Source organism: Athene noctua, chromosome 4 (assembly GCF_965140245.1).
Source record: "Athene noctua chromosome 4, bAthNoc1.hap1.1, whole genome shotgun sequence".
Classification (NCBI taxonomy): domain Eukaryota; kingdom Metazoa; phylum Chordata; class Aves; order Strigiformes; family Strigidae; genus Athene; species Athene noctua.
This window is the reverse complement of record NC_134040.1, coordinates 57,193,718-57,210,102: the sequence shown is the minus strand read 5'-3', so window position 1 is coordinate 57,210,102 and position 16,385 is coordinate 57,193,718. Positions and strand designations below refer to the sequence as shown.

Below are 16,385 nucleotides of genomic sequence, written 5' to 3'. Positions count from 1 at the left end.
TCATCAGCTAAGTTATTTGTATGGGGTTTAAAGCAAGATTTATATCTAGTCTCAAGTATATAACACAGCTTTATGCAATATTTTAAATTCTCCAAGAGTAAGAACTAGGGAGCGAAGATGAGCCACACTGTATTTTTGAAGCATTGTGAAAGTGAGTTTCTGTATGTGCAATTGTCTTATTTAATCCTAAAAAAAGTTACGACCACAGGTGTGGGGGTTTTTTAAATCTTAATACCAAAAGCACAGCTAATATTTTCAAAATTCAAGGGAATGAGGCCAACTCTGGTAACTTCTTGTATCCTTCTAATCCAATAGCTGTGGATCGCTCAGTTTCATCTAGTCTTTCGGATGCAAGAGATGCCTTAGTTAATGCCGTGGTAGACTCCTTGGCATCATACATGTCAACTGCCTCAAATCTGCAGCAGTCCATGCTGATAGCACCAAATTCCCTCAAGCTGTTTCCACTGTATATTTTGGCCCTGCTCAAACAGGTATGTATGATGTTTAACATTTCATCTTTAATTCATTGTTCCATTTGAGAAATTCTTCACCTCTAGGTCAAGCAATGTCTGCACTTTTCTGAAATTATGAAAATTGGGTTATCCTCTTCAAGGTTACAGGACTTTAACATAAAAGATTACTATGTTAGCTTATTTTAAATTATTAGTGCCTGAACAGTTTATGGCTTACTTGATAGTGAATTTTTTTATATTTTTGTCTTTTTTTTTTTAGTATCTTTGTATTACCAAACATAATCCCTGAAAATAATTTTTTGTTTTGTTATGATTAAATGTCATAGCTTAAAGATTTTCATGTCTGACAGTTCTTTGTTTTCTTATGAATAAATCTTTAGGTAAGTTTGGTAAGAAATACAATCATAATAACTTATTTTCTGTGGCTTAGTGATTACTTTAGTCTCCAATACACTGATTTGGACTTCTTTGGCACTTGCAGAAGTAATGCAGTTAATTTATTATCAAGAGGATCTTACACAGACAGATGTAAGAGTTGCTGAGAAAATAAGTTGTTTAGGCTGTGCTTATAATTGTCTTTGTTAACAGTAATAAAGCAGCCTGGGATATAGAGAAACCAAAACCAGAATGCTTATGCCAGCCAAGGAGAAGAGGGCTGACGTACTTAGCTTTGTTGTAAAAGTGAATATGAACTTTGATTATAGGAATCTTCTCCACTGATTCAGAATATGGTGGATTGCTTCCAAAAGAGATCTGAAAAATCCTGTAGGAGAGTTACAAAATAAATCCTATGAGAGCCTCATTTCTGCTATAAAACATGAAATTGTATTTTCCTTCCAAAGCTTTTCCCTAATACTTAATTCTTACTAATATAAAATCAGAGTTAATCTTATCCACAGAAGTACCTTTTTTTTTAACTCTGCTAGGCTCCTGTCTTCCCAGGATATCTTGCATCAGTGATTTTCACAGGCCAGTAACATTTGTCAAGAAAAAAAATGAGAAATGCTGGCACAGTCACCTAGAAATTTTATACAAAGTGGGGGGGGATTTTTTTTTTTATTCTCCTCCATCAGTAAGGAGGGAGAATGGATTAAGTTTTAACAGGTATTGTGTTCAGGGTGTATTTGATTAAGATTCTAATGTATCTCTAAGTTACATTTCTTCATAAAAGCTTTGCCATCTTTGCTTGACTTTAAAAAAACCTGAAATGCACTTTTTAAATGAGACAGAATACAGAGTTTGAGTAACAGCACTGTTCTCTTACAGAAAGCATTTAGAACAGGCACGAGTACACGCTTGGACGATCGTGTATATGCAATGTGCCAGATGAAGAGCCAGCCTCTTGTTCATTTGATGAAAATGATACATCCCAACTTGTACAGAATAGACAAGTTGATTGATGAGGTAAAGTATGAAGCCTGTTTTGTAACATTTTATAGTTTTAATGGTCTGTTAAACTTGACATTGTTCTGTAATAATTTAATTAAAGTTATTGTTGTAATTAAACTGAGCATTTTCCATAATTTATAAAAAAAACCCATTTATTTTCAGGTTTTGAGTTGCAAGTACACAGCAGTGTGTTATGAGCAGAACCGTGGCTTTATTTCATCTTGTTTATTGACTACAACAATTCCATGTTTTTCTATTATACAAATAAAGCATAGGAGATTGTATATATTGGAAACATCTCCAGTGTAGTTCTGTGGTTTCGAACTGTCTGGGGGAATGGATGAAGTAGATTCAGTGGAAGATTCTAGGTTTTGTGTACTGAAACCAGATCAAGTTGCCTGCACTAACAAACTTCCAGTGGTTTCTCAGACTGATGTGGATGAAACAGAATTGTATTTCTAGATGCTCACGATCAGACTGAGGAAATACTTCACATACAAAACAAGGTTTTATTAGTTGCCTTTTACAGATTGTCATACAAGATTACATGGTAACTTGAATAGATTCTCTGGCAGTTGATATTGTTCAGCACTACCTGTGAGCTCCTTATAGACTCAAAGTTTCTTTTAAGGAATTTCATAAACTCACATATGTGAGTCTAAACTTAGTGTTCTTCAGTGGAGTTGATTAGTTAGTCTTTTGTATTGCCCCTTACCCCCAGTATTTGAGAAACAAACTTCTTCAACTAACCTTATTAAGTTTTTTATGGAACTTAACGGTGAAACACTCTATTCAGTGTGCGAGTGCTGTAAAGGACCAGCAGTGACTTTGGGAGATCCAGTTTTATTAGACAAAGGATTTCAGATCAGTTTTTTCTAGGAGAATAATACTGAAAATAGGGCTTATTTGACCTACTGAAATTAACTGACAAACCACATTTTAAGTTATATAACACGGCTATTTAGTGCTACTTCAGTTTAAAGTATTTGTGACAGGCTGTTCTTAAATTTCTTGTTGCTTTATGATATATATATTAAGGGATTTTTCTTTTAATGTTTTTGCTGGTTTTCTTTTAGCACTTGATTCTTGAGAGCATTGAGTAAGCCTGGAACTCTCCCAAGAGGAATTCAGTAGCTTTATTTTCATTTTTATATATAAATCCCAACAAGCTTCTAATATATTGCATTATAATGCAAAAATTTTTTAAATAGTAATTTTTTAAAATAATTATTTTTTAAATTATATTTTACCATGTAGACATATACTTTGTCTCTAGATTATTTTTTCTCTACACTATTTGCAGAATGCTTCACAGATTCTTAATAGATTCAACTTATTTTTGTATTGTATTGGAGGGGGAAAGCAGCTTTAATCTGAAAATACTGGGGATTTGGGGTTTTTTATTGGTTTTGGTTTTATGGCTGGGGAGGAAGGTGAGTTATTTTTTAATAATGTCATTGCTAACAGCCAGATTGTTTAATCAGAGCAATCATAGTTCTTTGTGGACAAACCCATGCATCACTTAAGGCAGGATGTTAACTAAAGGAACTTTGTTACTTTAATGCAGTAAAACAGTAAACCCTTATAGGAAGTAGAATTTGATGTTTTTCTGTTCTTACAACATTTCTAGTGAAGTTGAATGCAATGAAAAAATCCATGGAGGTTGTTTGTAGAAAATTTAAATGTAAACACTAGAATTCTTCTGAAAGTTTGGCATCTATAGCATGAGAAATGTTACATACACAAATGAACTTGCATTATTCTTTTTTAGGTTATAAATTATTATGTTAAGTAACATTCTAGAATTATTTGATATACATAATCATTTTAGGCTTAACATCACTAGAGATTAACAGTGTTTTGTGCTGGTTTTTACCTGCTTAAGATAAAAAATAGGATTTGCTTACACTGTAGTGTTATTGACTATTGTTTTTTCTTACAGAGTACAATACATGTAAATGACAGAGTTGTTCCTCAGCCACCTCTTCAGAAGTTGTCTGCAGAGAAGTTGACAAGAGAAGGAGCTTTTCTTATGGATTGTGGTTCAGTAAGTTACCAGTTGCACACATTCCATTTCTTAAAAAAAAACAAAACAAAACCAAACCAATGCATGCTGCATTATTAAAAGCAGTCAACTCTGAACGGTATAGTGAATCATCATTCCAGGTAATCTGGCAGTAATCCAGTGAAAGATTTTCGTATTTTGATCAGAGGAATATCTTTGAGGTTGCATATCAAGGTTTCAGAGGTTAACTTTGTTCATGCTAGACTAATCAGAATATATCAAGAGCTCACATCAAGTTTGTTTTTTTCCTGAACATAATGAATTTCCATTTTCCAAAATTTCTCTTAATGGTTATTAAATTGTATGTACTATAATCTCTCTAACAAAGCACCTCTTACTGATGTAGGAACCTTCTGAATTACACACAAATATAGGTGGTTTTGTGCTTTGTAGCTTGTGTGACTTAAGAGTTGCAAGACTGAGGGAATTGTGGGGAGTGAAGAAAATCTGTAGATACAGTTTAGGGTATTCATAGACATGACACTAAAACACACTTAATTGGATAAAGCAAGCTACTTGAACAATGTGATGAAACATTATGCTTCTCTAATGGCAGTCTAGAAAGTGCTTTAAACCTTGTATGAGTTCAGGGGCTGAGTGTGAATGTCAAATTAGCTTTTGCCTCTAGATGTCTGAAATAATGACTATAATGTGGTTTCATAATTGATGCTTTACTGTGGCTTGTTTAGATTGGAAGTCACTGTGCAGTAACTGACAGTGATGTGACTTTATAAAATTTGAGGGGTTTCGTTTTAGGTGGTGACATGGGAAGTAACTGCATTAACTGTTCCAACATGGATGTGTCCTGCATCCTCACTTGTTCAGTATTTGCATTCTACCTATATCTTTTTTTTTTACATTTAATCATTGCAAATGCCTCCAATGTACAAAGTAAATGTGCAAATAATGAATATAGTTACATTTATGAATTGCAACTGGAGCTCTCAAGTGATTCATTTGCATGAAAGGTATTACTCTGGTGGTATTCCAGTTACATCATCACTTGTCTCTTTCTCTAAAATGTATGCAAGGCCTTTACTAAAACTGATTCTGACATCTTACAGATTTTTTACATTTGGATTGGAAAAAACTGTGATAACAACTTCATAAAAGATGTCCTTGGTTACCCAAACTATGCATCAGTACCACAGAAAATGGTAGGCGTTTTTAATGAGCTGTGCTATATAGTGCTTATATTTGGAATCTATATTTAACTTATTTCTTCTGCATTTTAGGTTCTTAATTATGTAACTATGAATTAGGGGTTTTTTAAGGGGTACCTTTTAACTTCTTGCCAGCTTCATAGGAGATAGATAGAAGTTGTCAAATGCTTTCAAAGAAAAAATGAAAAAAATGTAAGTTTTGGCATACATGAAATGCCAAAAAATTGTTCTATGGCATTACTGCTTTCATTATTTTTATGGAAATAAATGGGCTCACAGGAATAGAATGGGATTTCATAGAATGAATACAAAAAAATCTATTCAGATGTGTTAAGGTTAGAATGACTTTATTGATATCATGGTTTTCAGAAGCATTGTGTTCTCTGAACCTAGCATGAGATACCAAGTGTACGGTATGACGTGATAGGCCTCTAAGTAAAGGGTAAGACGGGAGTTTTGCTCAGCTTCCAAGCCTTGGGTCAGTGTTAAAAAGAAACACTTTTAGCTATTAGAACATCAAAGACCCTTGGATGTGTGTTTTGGTGGAGGGGGGTTTATATTATAATGTATAACTATAGTCTCGTACATGAAACAGAGGAGCATTAAAGAGAAGACTTTGCTTCTGTAGGAAGTGATTCCAGAACATCACAAGTGGTGGGTAAGGCTGGACCCTTTTAAGACACTCTGGAGAAGTTCAGAATCAAATGGTTATATTCAGATAGTACCACAAATGTAGAAACATTGTGGTCATTGTAGAAACACATAGGAAGGACATGGAGACCTGTTGGATCAAGTCCAGAAGAAGGCTATGGAGGTGACTGGGGGGCTGGAGCACCTCCCCTGTGAGGACAGGCTGAGAGAATTGGGGTTGTTCAGCCCAGAGAAGAGAAGGCTCCAGGGAGACCTTATAGTGGCCTTCTAGTAATTCAAGGAGGTTGCAGGAAAGATGGGGAGGGACTCTGCCTCAGGGAGTGTAGGGATAGGATGAGGGGTAATGGTTTTAAGCAAAAGATTTAGATTAGACATAAGGAAGAAATTCTTCACTGTGGGAGTGGTGAGGCACTGGTACAGGTTGCCCAGAGAAGCTGTGGCTGCCCCCTCCCTGGCAGTGTTCAAGGCCAGGTTGGACGGGGCTTTGAGCAACCTGGGCTAGTGGAAGGTGTCCCTGCCCATGGCAGGGGGTTGGAACTAGATGGTCTTTAAGGCCCCTTCCAACCAAAGCATTCTAGGATTCCATAAAGATATTTTCTGCTTACAAAGCTTGCATGTTACGAGGAGGAAAAGTGACAAGTAGTAATTACAATATAAGAACAGGTTAAGAGTGATGAGCTTTAAGACTACTATAAAATTGAACGCCTTGCTCAGAGTTTTGTATTTTGTTTGTATTAGCAATTTAAAACTTTCCTCTCTGATCAGCTGGTGGTAAGTATTAGTTGACAGAGTTTTCAGGAAGAACATGGATAAAAGAAGGAAGATAACTTTTTTCATGGGTTATATAGCATCTATTATAAAGCAAATGAAAGAGAAAACTAACATGAACAAAAGTTATGTTTGCTTGTAAGTTGTCCTCCATTCATTTATAAAGATAGCAGTGGAACTACTTTTAAATTTATAATCAATTCTTTTATGTCATATTAATTGTCGCAAAAGGTTATATTGGGCTAAGAGTTGGTATATTTAGCTTGGTGAATGACTGTTTTTTAATTGTATTTTTTTCAGCTCAGTCCTCAACCAAACAGTCCAGTATAATCTCTGCATTGAAATTTGCTTACAGTTCAGGTTTCAGTTCTTTGTGTTTTGTTCATCTTTTCAGTGATGCAAAATGCAACATGTAGAATCTTGATTGACAGGGGAAAATAAAGGCAAGGAAACTGATAAAGCAGCATTTTGAAAAGATGACTTTTTAAAATGAGCTTCCTTTGTAAAATCTTTTGCGCTTAGAAGGCAATTTAAGATTACTTCTTCCTACAGACCAGATATTACTGAATTTTTGTACTTTAAGGTGAAAAAAAAATGTGCATGTGTAACCCATAGTTGTTAATTTCTCAATAGAAGTTGTGGCTTGGGTCATGACTATAAAGATCTATTTTTTTTAAATAGTTTTGATAATAAAAGATGATGACTTCTTTCAATTACCTTCAACCAGATGCAGCTTCCTGAGGTAGATGCACTTTCTTCAGAAAGGACACGATCTTTTATATCTTGGCTTAGAGACAGTAGACCTTTAAGTCCAGTTCTTCAAGTAATAAAGTAAGTAATTCTGTTAGGTACTGAATAATTATTGGCAACTTGTATTTACAGTTTCTAATAGACACTGATGAAAAGTGGGAATATCTGGCCTGGAAGAAACTGAATAACATCCTCTTTCTAGTTGCTATAGTGCTGTTATCTAAAACTGCTTAGAAACAAAGGTCATCATTGTATCTAGTGCAGATTCAGTTACTAATATTTTTATTGGTAGGAAATAATTACGTATTTTTATATTGTTAAGAACATACTAAAGCAGTGGATATCCTTATGATCAATGGGGCTAACAGGGTTAATTTCTGGTATAGCTTTTATAATTTCAGTACATATATAAAAAAAAATCAAATAAGGTTAATAATCCTTAGGTGGTTTGATAATTGTATGTATTTGTTACTGAGCTCCATAGGACAGCAGTTGGTTTATGACTGAATGCGGCAAGTTCTGAAACCTTTTCAAGCTATGACCTACTTAAGCTTAAAGTCTATAAAATGTTTATATTTGAGTTTACATTTCATTAGTTTTCTCTAGAGTACTCAGTTTACTGAACTGGATGGGAGATCACACTTTAGAGTGTGATGACATTCTTACTCAGATAAATAATGTTTAAACATAGGACTGAAGCTTTTCACCTGTTGGCATTGTGGCTGCTGCTTGAATTGTAAGGAGTGCTGAGAGACCATAGTAAATATCAGAGACCATAGCAAATAGCAGAAGTTTACTGCATGCTGTACTGTAGCAGGACAGAGGACTGTGCCCCAGGAAATTTTTATTGGGGAAGTAATTTTAAATACTAAGGACTTTGACATGTTTACTTTCTCTGTTCTGTTGCCAAATAAGAAAAACTGAGGAGGGGATTGAGATGACATGTAATAGAGAGATAAATTTCCCATTATTGTAATCTTTATTAGTATTTAATTTAAGCCTTACAGAATTCATTGTCACCAGCATAATTGTTAACTTCTAAAACAAAACCCGTTTATGTTTACTTTTTTGTGTTTCTAAAAGATACTTTAAATGCTATGTCACCCACTTTTTTACCATTTTTTACTTCTTAAAAAGATGCTGTTTGATAATGTATTACAAACTTGTTTTTTCTAAACTTTGGATTATTGGCAATTGTAGTATCTTTGGACTGAATCTAGACTCCAAAGGTCAAGCAGCAATTCATTAGAACTTGTGCTTCTGCTTGAATTTACAGGAGATTTTTTTCTCAATGTTTGGACTAAAATACCTTTCTGTCTTCTTTCAGAGATGAGAACCCTGCCAAAACAGATTTTTTTCAGCATTTAATTGAGGATCGGACAGAAGCAGCTTTCTCATATTATGAATTCTTACTTAATATACAGCAGCAGATTTGTAAGTGAACAAGGAATAGAAGAAAAATCCTGACTTCAGATAGAAGCATAGGCCAAGAGAAGCATGTGGGAAGTTTCGAAAGCAGATGTTTGTTCTTCACAATATACAGTAACCAGCACTGTTTTGGAAGCTTTACAGCTAAAGAAGTATACATTTTCAAAAGAATTTTGCAGATTTACTTCAGTCTAAAAGTTCTAGGAGTGGTGAAGCTGTTTCACTAGTAAACTTTAAATTGGTTTATACACGTTTCCAGTTGTGCAGCAGTATGGTGCTCTGTTTATTGCAAGCTGATGAATTTATGTAGCTATGTGGGATGATATTTCTTAATGAAATGTACAATTAGTTAAAAGTCTTTTTTCTTACATTTATTAGCCCTTCCAGATCCAAATTCTTAACAGATATCAAAGGGCAGTGATGTATGTTGGTTGTTTATATGAATTTCTTTTTAAAAGGAATGATTAATATTTACTAAAGACTTCAGCGAATTCCCTGTGAAAGTTGTAGAGTTTCAGTAAAGTACATCAATTGTAGAAATAAACTATATAATGTACATAAGTATTACATTTGTAAAGAAAATGTAAAAAATGTAACTAAAAAAAGAAGACTTAGCTCAGTGTGCAGAATTATTGAGTGCTCAATGATGAACTGTTTTGTCCCAGGCTAGACAGTGAAGTTGATTATTAAAACATGCTAAAAAAAGGTAGCCATGTAGAAGGAACACAGCTGCTGCTTCTGTTAATTTTAGGTGAATTTATTTATGATTGGCGTACTAATTAAAAATATTTTGCTTTATTATGTTGATTTGCGGAGAAATCACTCTCTAACTTTGGAGTTATAAAGTGGGTATGTTTATTCAGCGCTGGGCACATGGGGGATCGCTTCACCACAAGCATGCACACCGTTTGTAGCTCCTGTCCAGCTTATATGTTACAAAATAGTGCATATTTATAGAACGCCTGTACATATACATATTCTACCCCCGCCTCCCCTCGCTTCTCGTGGTAATCAGGTCTCTTTCCCCTTGCGCCTGCGCAATGAGCTCTTCAAGCTCCGGGCAGGGGTCGTAACTTCCTGGGGAGGGGTTGTAAAGATGAAGTACCTCTTCTTTCTTGCTGATGAACTTTTCACCCTGTCGCTCTGCGCAGCCTCAGTTGTTCTCTGGCTTCTGTCCAGATTGCCAGGCCAGTTTGTGCTGGTGTTTGGGGTAGTCTGTTGCTGGTACCCACAACTTCAAGGACTAGAGGAGACTTCTCTTTGGGCTAGGAGATAGCAGCCTAGCAACGTTATCAGCACCTGGTATGTCTTTTCGAACAGTCTCATACATCTCCTTTCGTTTTTGCACAGGCCTTGCACCATCAATCTGAGATTGTTTAGACTCCCTGTCTCATTCCTCCCTTTTCTTCTTATTTAGTAAATTCTTTTACTACTTATTTACTTCTTAACCTATTTCTCTTGCCCTATAATATGTTATACTACCCTACAAATTAGTTAGTTTATTGATTAAAGCTCGGATTGTGATATAAAGCGTCATACATAGCTTGCAAGCGTTTTGTAAGTCTCTAGACCTATACATATATAGCTATAGTAAGGATCAACAAAATTGCTACAGATATTAATAAAGCAACCACTGGGTGAAGGGCTGTGTTTAAGATTCTAGTAGTTGTAGGCAACCATCCGAGGAGCGTATTCTACTAATTATGTTTCCCTTCCTGCTCAACCACCTTTAAGACCTTTTTTATCCTCTCCCCATCATGAAAGGTTGTGAGTAAAGTTTTTTGCCCTCTTTCCTTAACTTCTTCTAGTATCCGGTGTAAGTTTGGGTGTTTTAGTAGGCTTTCTATATGACTTACATTTAACCTTATGGGGACAGGAAGTACCGTTAACTATGAGGCTGCTTTTCAAGAGGTCATGTGTAACCACCGGGGCAGAATAAGTGAAATCACACTCCAGGGTGATGGTGAAATTACAAATACGATAATTTAGATGCTGTATTAATTTTTTTTTTGTTCTTCTATGATTATTGTGTCACACAGTGTCCTTAAATAGGTACATCCTTTTCCGGTATAGACAACAATGGTCCTTAAATCTATGTTGGGACGTGCTTCAAAGTGGAAGGTATTACTTTCAATATAAATCCCTGTTGTTCTTTCATGATACAGGGTTCGAGATCTACTGTTTGCCACTTATTACCGGTATTCATAGCCCAGGTCTTATGTTCAAAGGGGAACAGCAGAGTCCCATTGTAATTGATTCTAAGGTTTACAATGGGGTGTATGGTGATTAATTTTGCATCATGTATTGTTAACACAAAAGTCGTTACTGTATGCGTGTCAGGTCTATAGGTGAAGTTAACCATATTCTACTATGACTGTAACTTTTTCTCTGTCTCTGTGGCACTATCCTAAACTATTTTTTGGATTTCAGTGGGAAGTGTGCCCTCTTCTCCTTTTGTATTTAGAACTTCCGTTCTCTGCATCACTATAGTAGTTAAAGTTAAGGCTCAGTTAGTATTGGTTATACTCATGCTTTTAGTATACTTAATGTACGCCTGGGACCATGGCCATTCAGTGAACCTTTGACCGGGTATTCGGGGTAAGGAGATTATTAGACTTATCGTGAGAAGTGTAGTCTTCCTAGCTGAGTTTGTGTAACCTTCTGTGGGGATTTGTGGCCCTTCTTTACTTGGGTGTGATGAATCCAGGCTAGTATTCCTTAATCTTGATGGCCATAAACATTGTGAGTAGTACTTGAAACGGCCCTTCTCATTGTGGTTCTAATGTCTTTTCTGTAAGAGACTTAACATACACATAGTCTCCAGGCTGAATGTTATGTACAGGTTCATCTAACTCTCTACCCCGAGTTCTAAATACATGTTTCCCAATTCTATTGAGTTGTTTATTTAATGCTATCATGTATGAAGTTATAGTTTCTTCCCCAACTTGCATCGACGTTCCCTTTTGTACTGCGTAAGTTCTGCTATATAACATTTCAAAAGGGCTCAACCCTTCCCTGGCCCTCGGTTTTGCTTGTATGCGCAAAAGTGCCAGAGGGAGAGCCTGGGGCCAGGTCAGGTTTGACTCCTGCCCGAGTTTCACTATTTGTTGCTTAATTAAATGGTTCATTTTTTCTACTTGGCCATTAGATTGGGGACGATAAGGAGTGTGAAGTTGCCAGTCTATACCCAAACGGCGACTGATTTGCTGAACTACTTTTGAGATAAAGTGTGGTCCTCTATCTGAGGATATAGTCTCTGGGACCCCAAAGCGTGGAATTATTTTTTGTACCAATATTCTTGTTACTTTTCAGGCTTTGGCAGACCTAGTGGGGAATGCTTCTGGCTAACCTGAAAAGGTATCCGTTAATACCAGTAAATATTGATGCCCCCCTTTTCTTGGAAGTTCTGAAAAATCAATTTGCTATTGTTGTCCCGGTCCATTTCTTTTTCCAATTTGGCCTACTTCTAGAGTGGGGGTATTCTTAGGATTAGTCTGGAGGCAAAGGTCACACTGTTGAGTCACCTGCCTTACTATGGTATACAAATTTCTAGCTCTAATACTTTTGACCAAATATCGGTATAGGGCCTCCGCTCCCCAGTGCCCTTTCCTGTGTTCTTGTACTAGGTGTCTAGCTAAATAAGAGGGAATTACTACCTTCCCTTGGGGAGTGATGGCCCAATCTTCTTCATTATATGATCCTTTCAAGTCTGTAATTAACTTTTGATCCTCTTTAGTATAAGTAGGCTTACCTTCTGGGATGATTTGCCCATCAGGAACTAAAACTCCTTCTATTTTTACTTCTATTTTGGCTGCTTGTTTTGCCTTTCTGTCTGCCAGTTCATTTCCTTTTTTTAAATTCGAGTTCACCTTTTGGTGGGCCTTAACATGCATGATTGCCACTTTTCTTGGAAGTTGTACAGCTTCTAGCAGTTCTAGAATTTCCTTCCCATGTTTGATGTGTTTCCCTTGTGAGTTCAACAGTTCTTTTTCCTTCCAGGTTGCTCCATGAGCGTGGACTACCCTAAAGGTATATTTTGAGTCTGTGTAAATATTCACTGTCTTGCCTTGGGCTAGTCCTAAAGCATGAGTCAGTGCGATTATCTTTGCCTTTTGTGCAGAGGTATTCACAGGTAGCGGTCCTGATTCCAGTATTTTTTGGGTGGTAGCGGCAGTATACCCAGCATACCTTTTGCCGCTCAGGACATAGCTGCTCCCATCTGTAAATTAGTTCTCAGCATCTTCCAGAGGGGCATCCTTCAGATCTGTGCGGCTTGAGTATGTTGCCTCGATGGTCTCCAGGTAGTCATGTTGCACTGGTTCTTCTGTGTTTCCACTCAGGAAAGAAGCTGGGTTAATAATGTTAGTTACTACAATCTCCATATCATCTTGTTCTACTAATTCCGCCTGATATTTTAAGAACCTTAGAGGCGAAAGCCAATGTCCCCCTTTAATTTCTAATACTGCAGACACTGTGTGAGATATAAATACAGTCATTTTCTGGCGTAAGGTGAATTTTCGTGCCTCCTGTATGTTTAAGATCACTGCTGCAACTGCTCGTAGGCATCCGGGCCAATCTTTAGTGGTTGTATCTAGTTGCTTGGAGAAATAGGCGACTGCCTGATGATACGGGTCTGAGTCTTATGCCAATATTCCCAATGTAATTCCTTGTTTCTCGTGTGAAAAGAGAAAGAATGGCTTGCTTACATCTGGGAGTCTCAAGGCTGGAGCTGACATCAGAGCCTTTTTTAACAGGTCAAAGGCTCGTATAGCCTCCTTATTCCATTGGAGATTTTTCTGTTCAGTGACAGTTAGTGCATATAAAGGTTTAACAAGTAGTCCATATAGATCTATACCCTGCACTAACTGGTCATCTCCAGGAATGTTCACAATTCCCTCACTGTTGGTGGCCTCGGAGTCTGACAATTGCTTCTTTCCGAGCTTGTCCTAAGGTTCTCTTTCCAGCACTGATTTTGTAGCCCAGATAGATTACTTTATTCTGCACCACTTGGGCCTTCTTTTAGATACCCGGTAGCCCTGAAGTCCCAGAAAATTTAAAAAGGCTTACCGTCTAGGTCGCACAGGCCTCTTTTGTCTTGGTGGCAATTAGGATGTCGTCTACATACTGCAGCAGCTTTCCATCTTCAGGTGGAGTTGAGGTTTCAAGGTCTTTGGCCAATTAGTTAGTGGGGCTGGTTTTAAATCCTTGTGGCAGCACCGTCCAGGTTAACTGGGTTTTATGTCCACTCTTAGGATTTTCCTATTCAAATGTAAATATTTTTTGACTGGCTTTGAGGAGAGAGAGGCAAAAGAAAGCATCCTTGAGGTCTAAAACAGTAAACCAGATTAGTTCAGGAGTTAATTTTGTTTACAAAGTGTATGGGTTTGCCACCACTGGGTGGAGATCTATTTATTAATCCTATTTGTAAAAATTTTTCTATAACTGGCTGGATCCTTTCCCGATCTTCCTTTTAAAGGGTATTGCTTAATTCTTACCAGTTGTTGTTCTTCCTTAAGTTTTACCTCTACGGGTGAGGCATTCTTTGTCCTTCCAGGCATGTCAGTGGCCCACATTCCGGGATACACTTGGTTGATAATTTTCTCACTGATTTCTCCTCCTGTGGGGATACTAGTTAGGGACAAGCTCATGATTTGTATAAGTTCTTGGTTATTTACCTCCAGAGTAATCTCTCCATTGTTAAAGGTAATGGTTGCTCCTAATTGTTCTAGTGTCTTCCTAGGAGCGCTTTTGTGGAGTAAGGCATATACAGAAATTTGTGTATGCCTAACGGCTTTCCCAGTTTATATTTCAAAGGTTTGCAAAAATAAGCCTTTTCGCTTTGGCTAGTAGCTCCCTTATAATCTTTTTCCAGGGCAAGCACTAAAGGATCTTATGGTGCAACTACTCCACAGTCCCTCTGCCACCCCGGGTGATTTCGGAGGGTAAAGTACATGTCTGTGTAAGACACCTCATCCTACTTCCCTTCCCTCTGTAAAAATAACATTAATTGCAAAAGCGTGTTATAGTCTAAGGTCCCATCTAGTAGCCATTTAGCTACTTCTTCTAGTTTGTAAAGTGGCCACCACTGGTTACAATATTTAATCAGGATTTTCTTGCTTTCTGTGCTTCCCCTCCCTGCTATGTCTTTCCAGTGTGTGAGTATGCAATCCAATGGGCTTTTTATAATTTTTCCTTGCTTATTTCCCATTATTATTCCTTCTTCCTAAAATCCTTTCTCTCCACTTATAGCAGTTTCTACACTGTCTTTTAACTTTCTCCCACTCTTCCTCCTTCACTTCCCAAAGTTCCAGTATCTTATGACTTCTTCCACACAATAATTATCGACTCCTGTCTTTCGACCGAGAGGTCTAACGACACCTCTTCTTCCCAGCACTCTGCACACCTCTTATCAGACACATAATACCACTTACATCGACAATCTATGCACTCTGCTAATACACGAGTTTGATGAAAATTACCAAAGGTAGGAGCATAGGAGCACAGAGAAAGCAGGGGATTCTCCCATGAACCTAATCTGGTACTACTAGTTGCGCAGAAGGAGCTGTGTACAATCCTTCTAGCAGGTATAAATCATTTCCCCGTGCCAACCATTCATTCCTTTAACACAAATAATCCGACCAAATCTAACCCAAACCGACAGAGAAGGGATTCACTTTCCTATCTCCAATTCATACAATGTTTTCACAAGACATACAAGGATAGTGTATTATTTAAACAGACATAAACTTCTCATTTGTCTTGCAGCAGCTGCCTCTCACTAACACCCTGCCCCTGCAGGCACACAGACACACAGTAGCTGATGCTCTCACTCACACCCTGGAGGCACGCAGGCACACAGACACACAGCTGCAGGTCTCACTCACACCATGCAGGCACACAGACACTTAAAGGGCCCACCACACTTTCCACTCATACCAAAATACACCAAGTTTACACAATCACCAAGTCCGTTTGTAACATATATCATAAACCGTTAACAATTAGCAGTCAGTTCAAAGCTAGTATATCCACAATTAGTGCACTATACAATGACCTGAAGCAAGATCCTGCAGGTGACGGTAATTACCAGTACCTTGCCCAAAATGCAATCTGCCTCTTATATTCCAGTCATCGGTAGTTTGTCCCAAAAGATCTTATTCCTTTCCCGCGGATTCCCAAAACCAAATGGGTATACCCCCTCCTTGGGACTGAGCCGTGCGCCAGACGTCTCCGTGCGTCTTACCAGCAGCCCGTTACCCTTATAAACATACCTCTGTCCACGAATCAGATGGTCCTTGTCTGCTCCCGCAGTGGACAGCTGGGAGCGGAGTTCCTCCGAGAAGAGCTCGGGGTGTACCTAGGACGTCCACCCTCCAGCGGTGTCCCGGCAGCCGAGCAGAGATGGTCCCATCTGGGTTGCCAAGATGATTTGCGGAGAAATCACTCTCTAACTTTGGAGTTATAAAGTGGGTATGTTTATTCAGCGCTGGGCACATGGGGGATCGCTTCACCACAAGCATGCGCACTGTTTGCAGCTCCCGTCCGGCTTATATGTTACAAAATAGTGCATATTTATAGAACGCCTGTACATATACATATTCTACCCCCGCCTCCCCTCGCTTCTCATGGTAATCAGGTCTCTTTCCCCTTGCGCCTGCGCGATGAGCTCTTCAAGCTCCAGGCAGGGGTCGTAACTTC

The 16,385-nt window shown here is 37.8% G+C and overlaps 1 protein-coding gene across 2 annotated transcripts in view; it reads left to right on the top strand.

Moving 5' to 3' along the window:
* The window catches only part of SEC24B (SEC24 homolog B, COPII coat complex component), a 48,621-nt gene extending 37,091 nt beyond the window's left edge, over positions 1 to 11,530 (top strand). For both annotated transcript variants that reach the window (XM_074905461.1, XM_074905460.1), the window contains 6 exons: positions 316 to 491; positions 1,740 to 1,877; positions 3,805 to 3,909; positions 4,992 to 5,084; positions 7,237 to 7,340; positions 8,587 to 11,530. In XM_074905461.1, coding sequence (XP_074761562.1) covers positions 316 to 491; positions 1,740 to 1,877; positions 3,805 to 3,909; positions 4,992 to 5,084; positions 7,237 to 7,340; positions 8,587 to 8,701 — 731 coding nt within the window. In that variant the 3' untranslated portion in view covers positions 8,702 to 11,530. The remainder of the gene's footprint in view (positions 1 to 315; positions 492 to 1,739; positions 1,878 to 3,804; positions 3,910 to 4,991; positions 5,085 to 7,236; positions 7,341 to 8,586) is intronic.
* Positions 11,531 to 16,385: the final 4,855 nt, after the last annotated feature.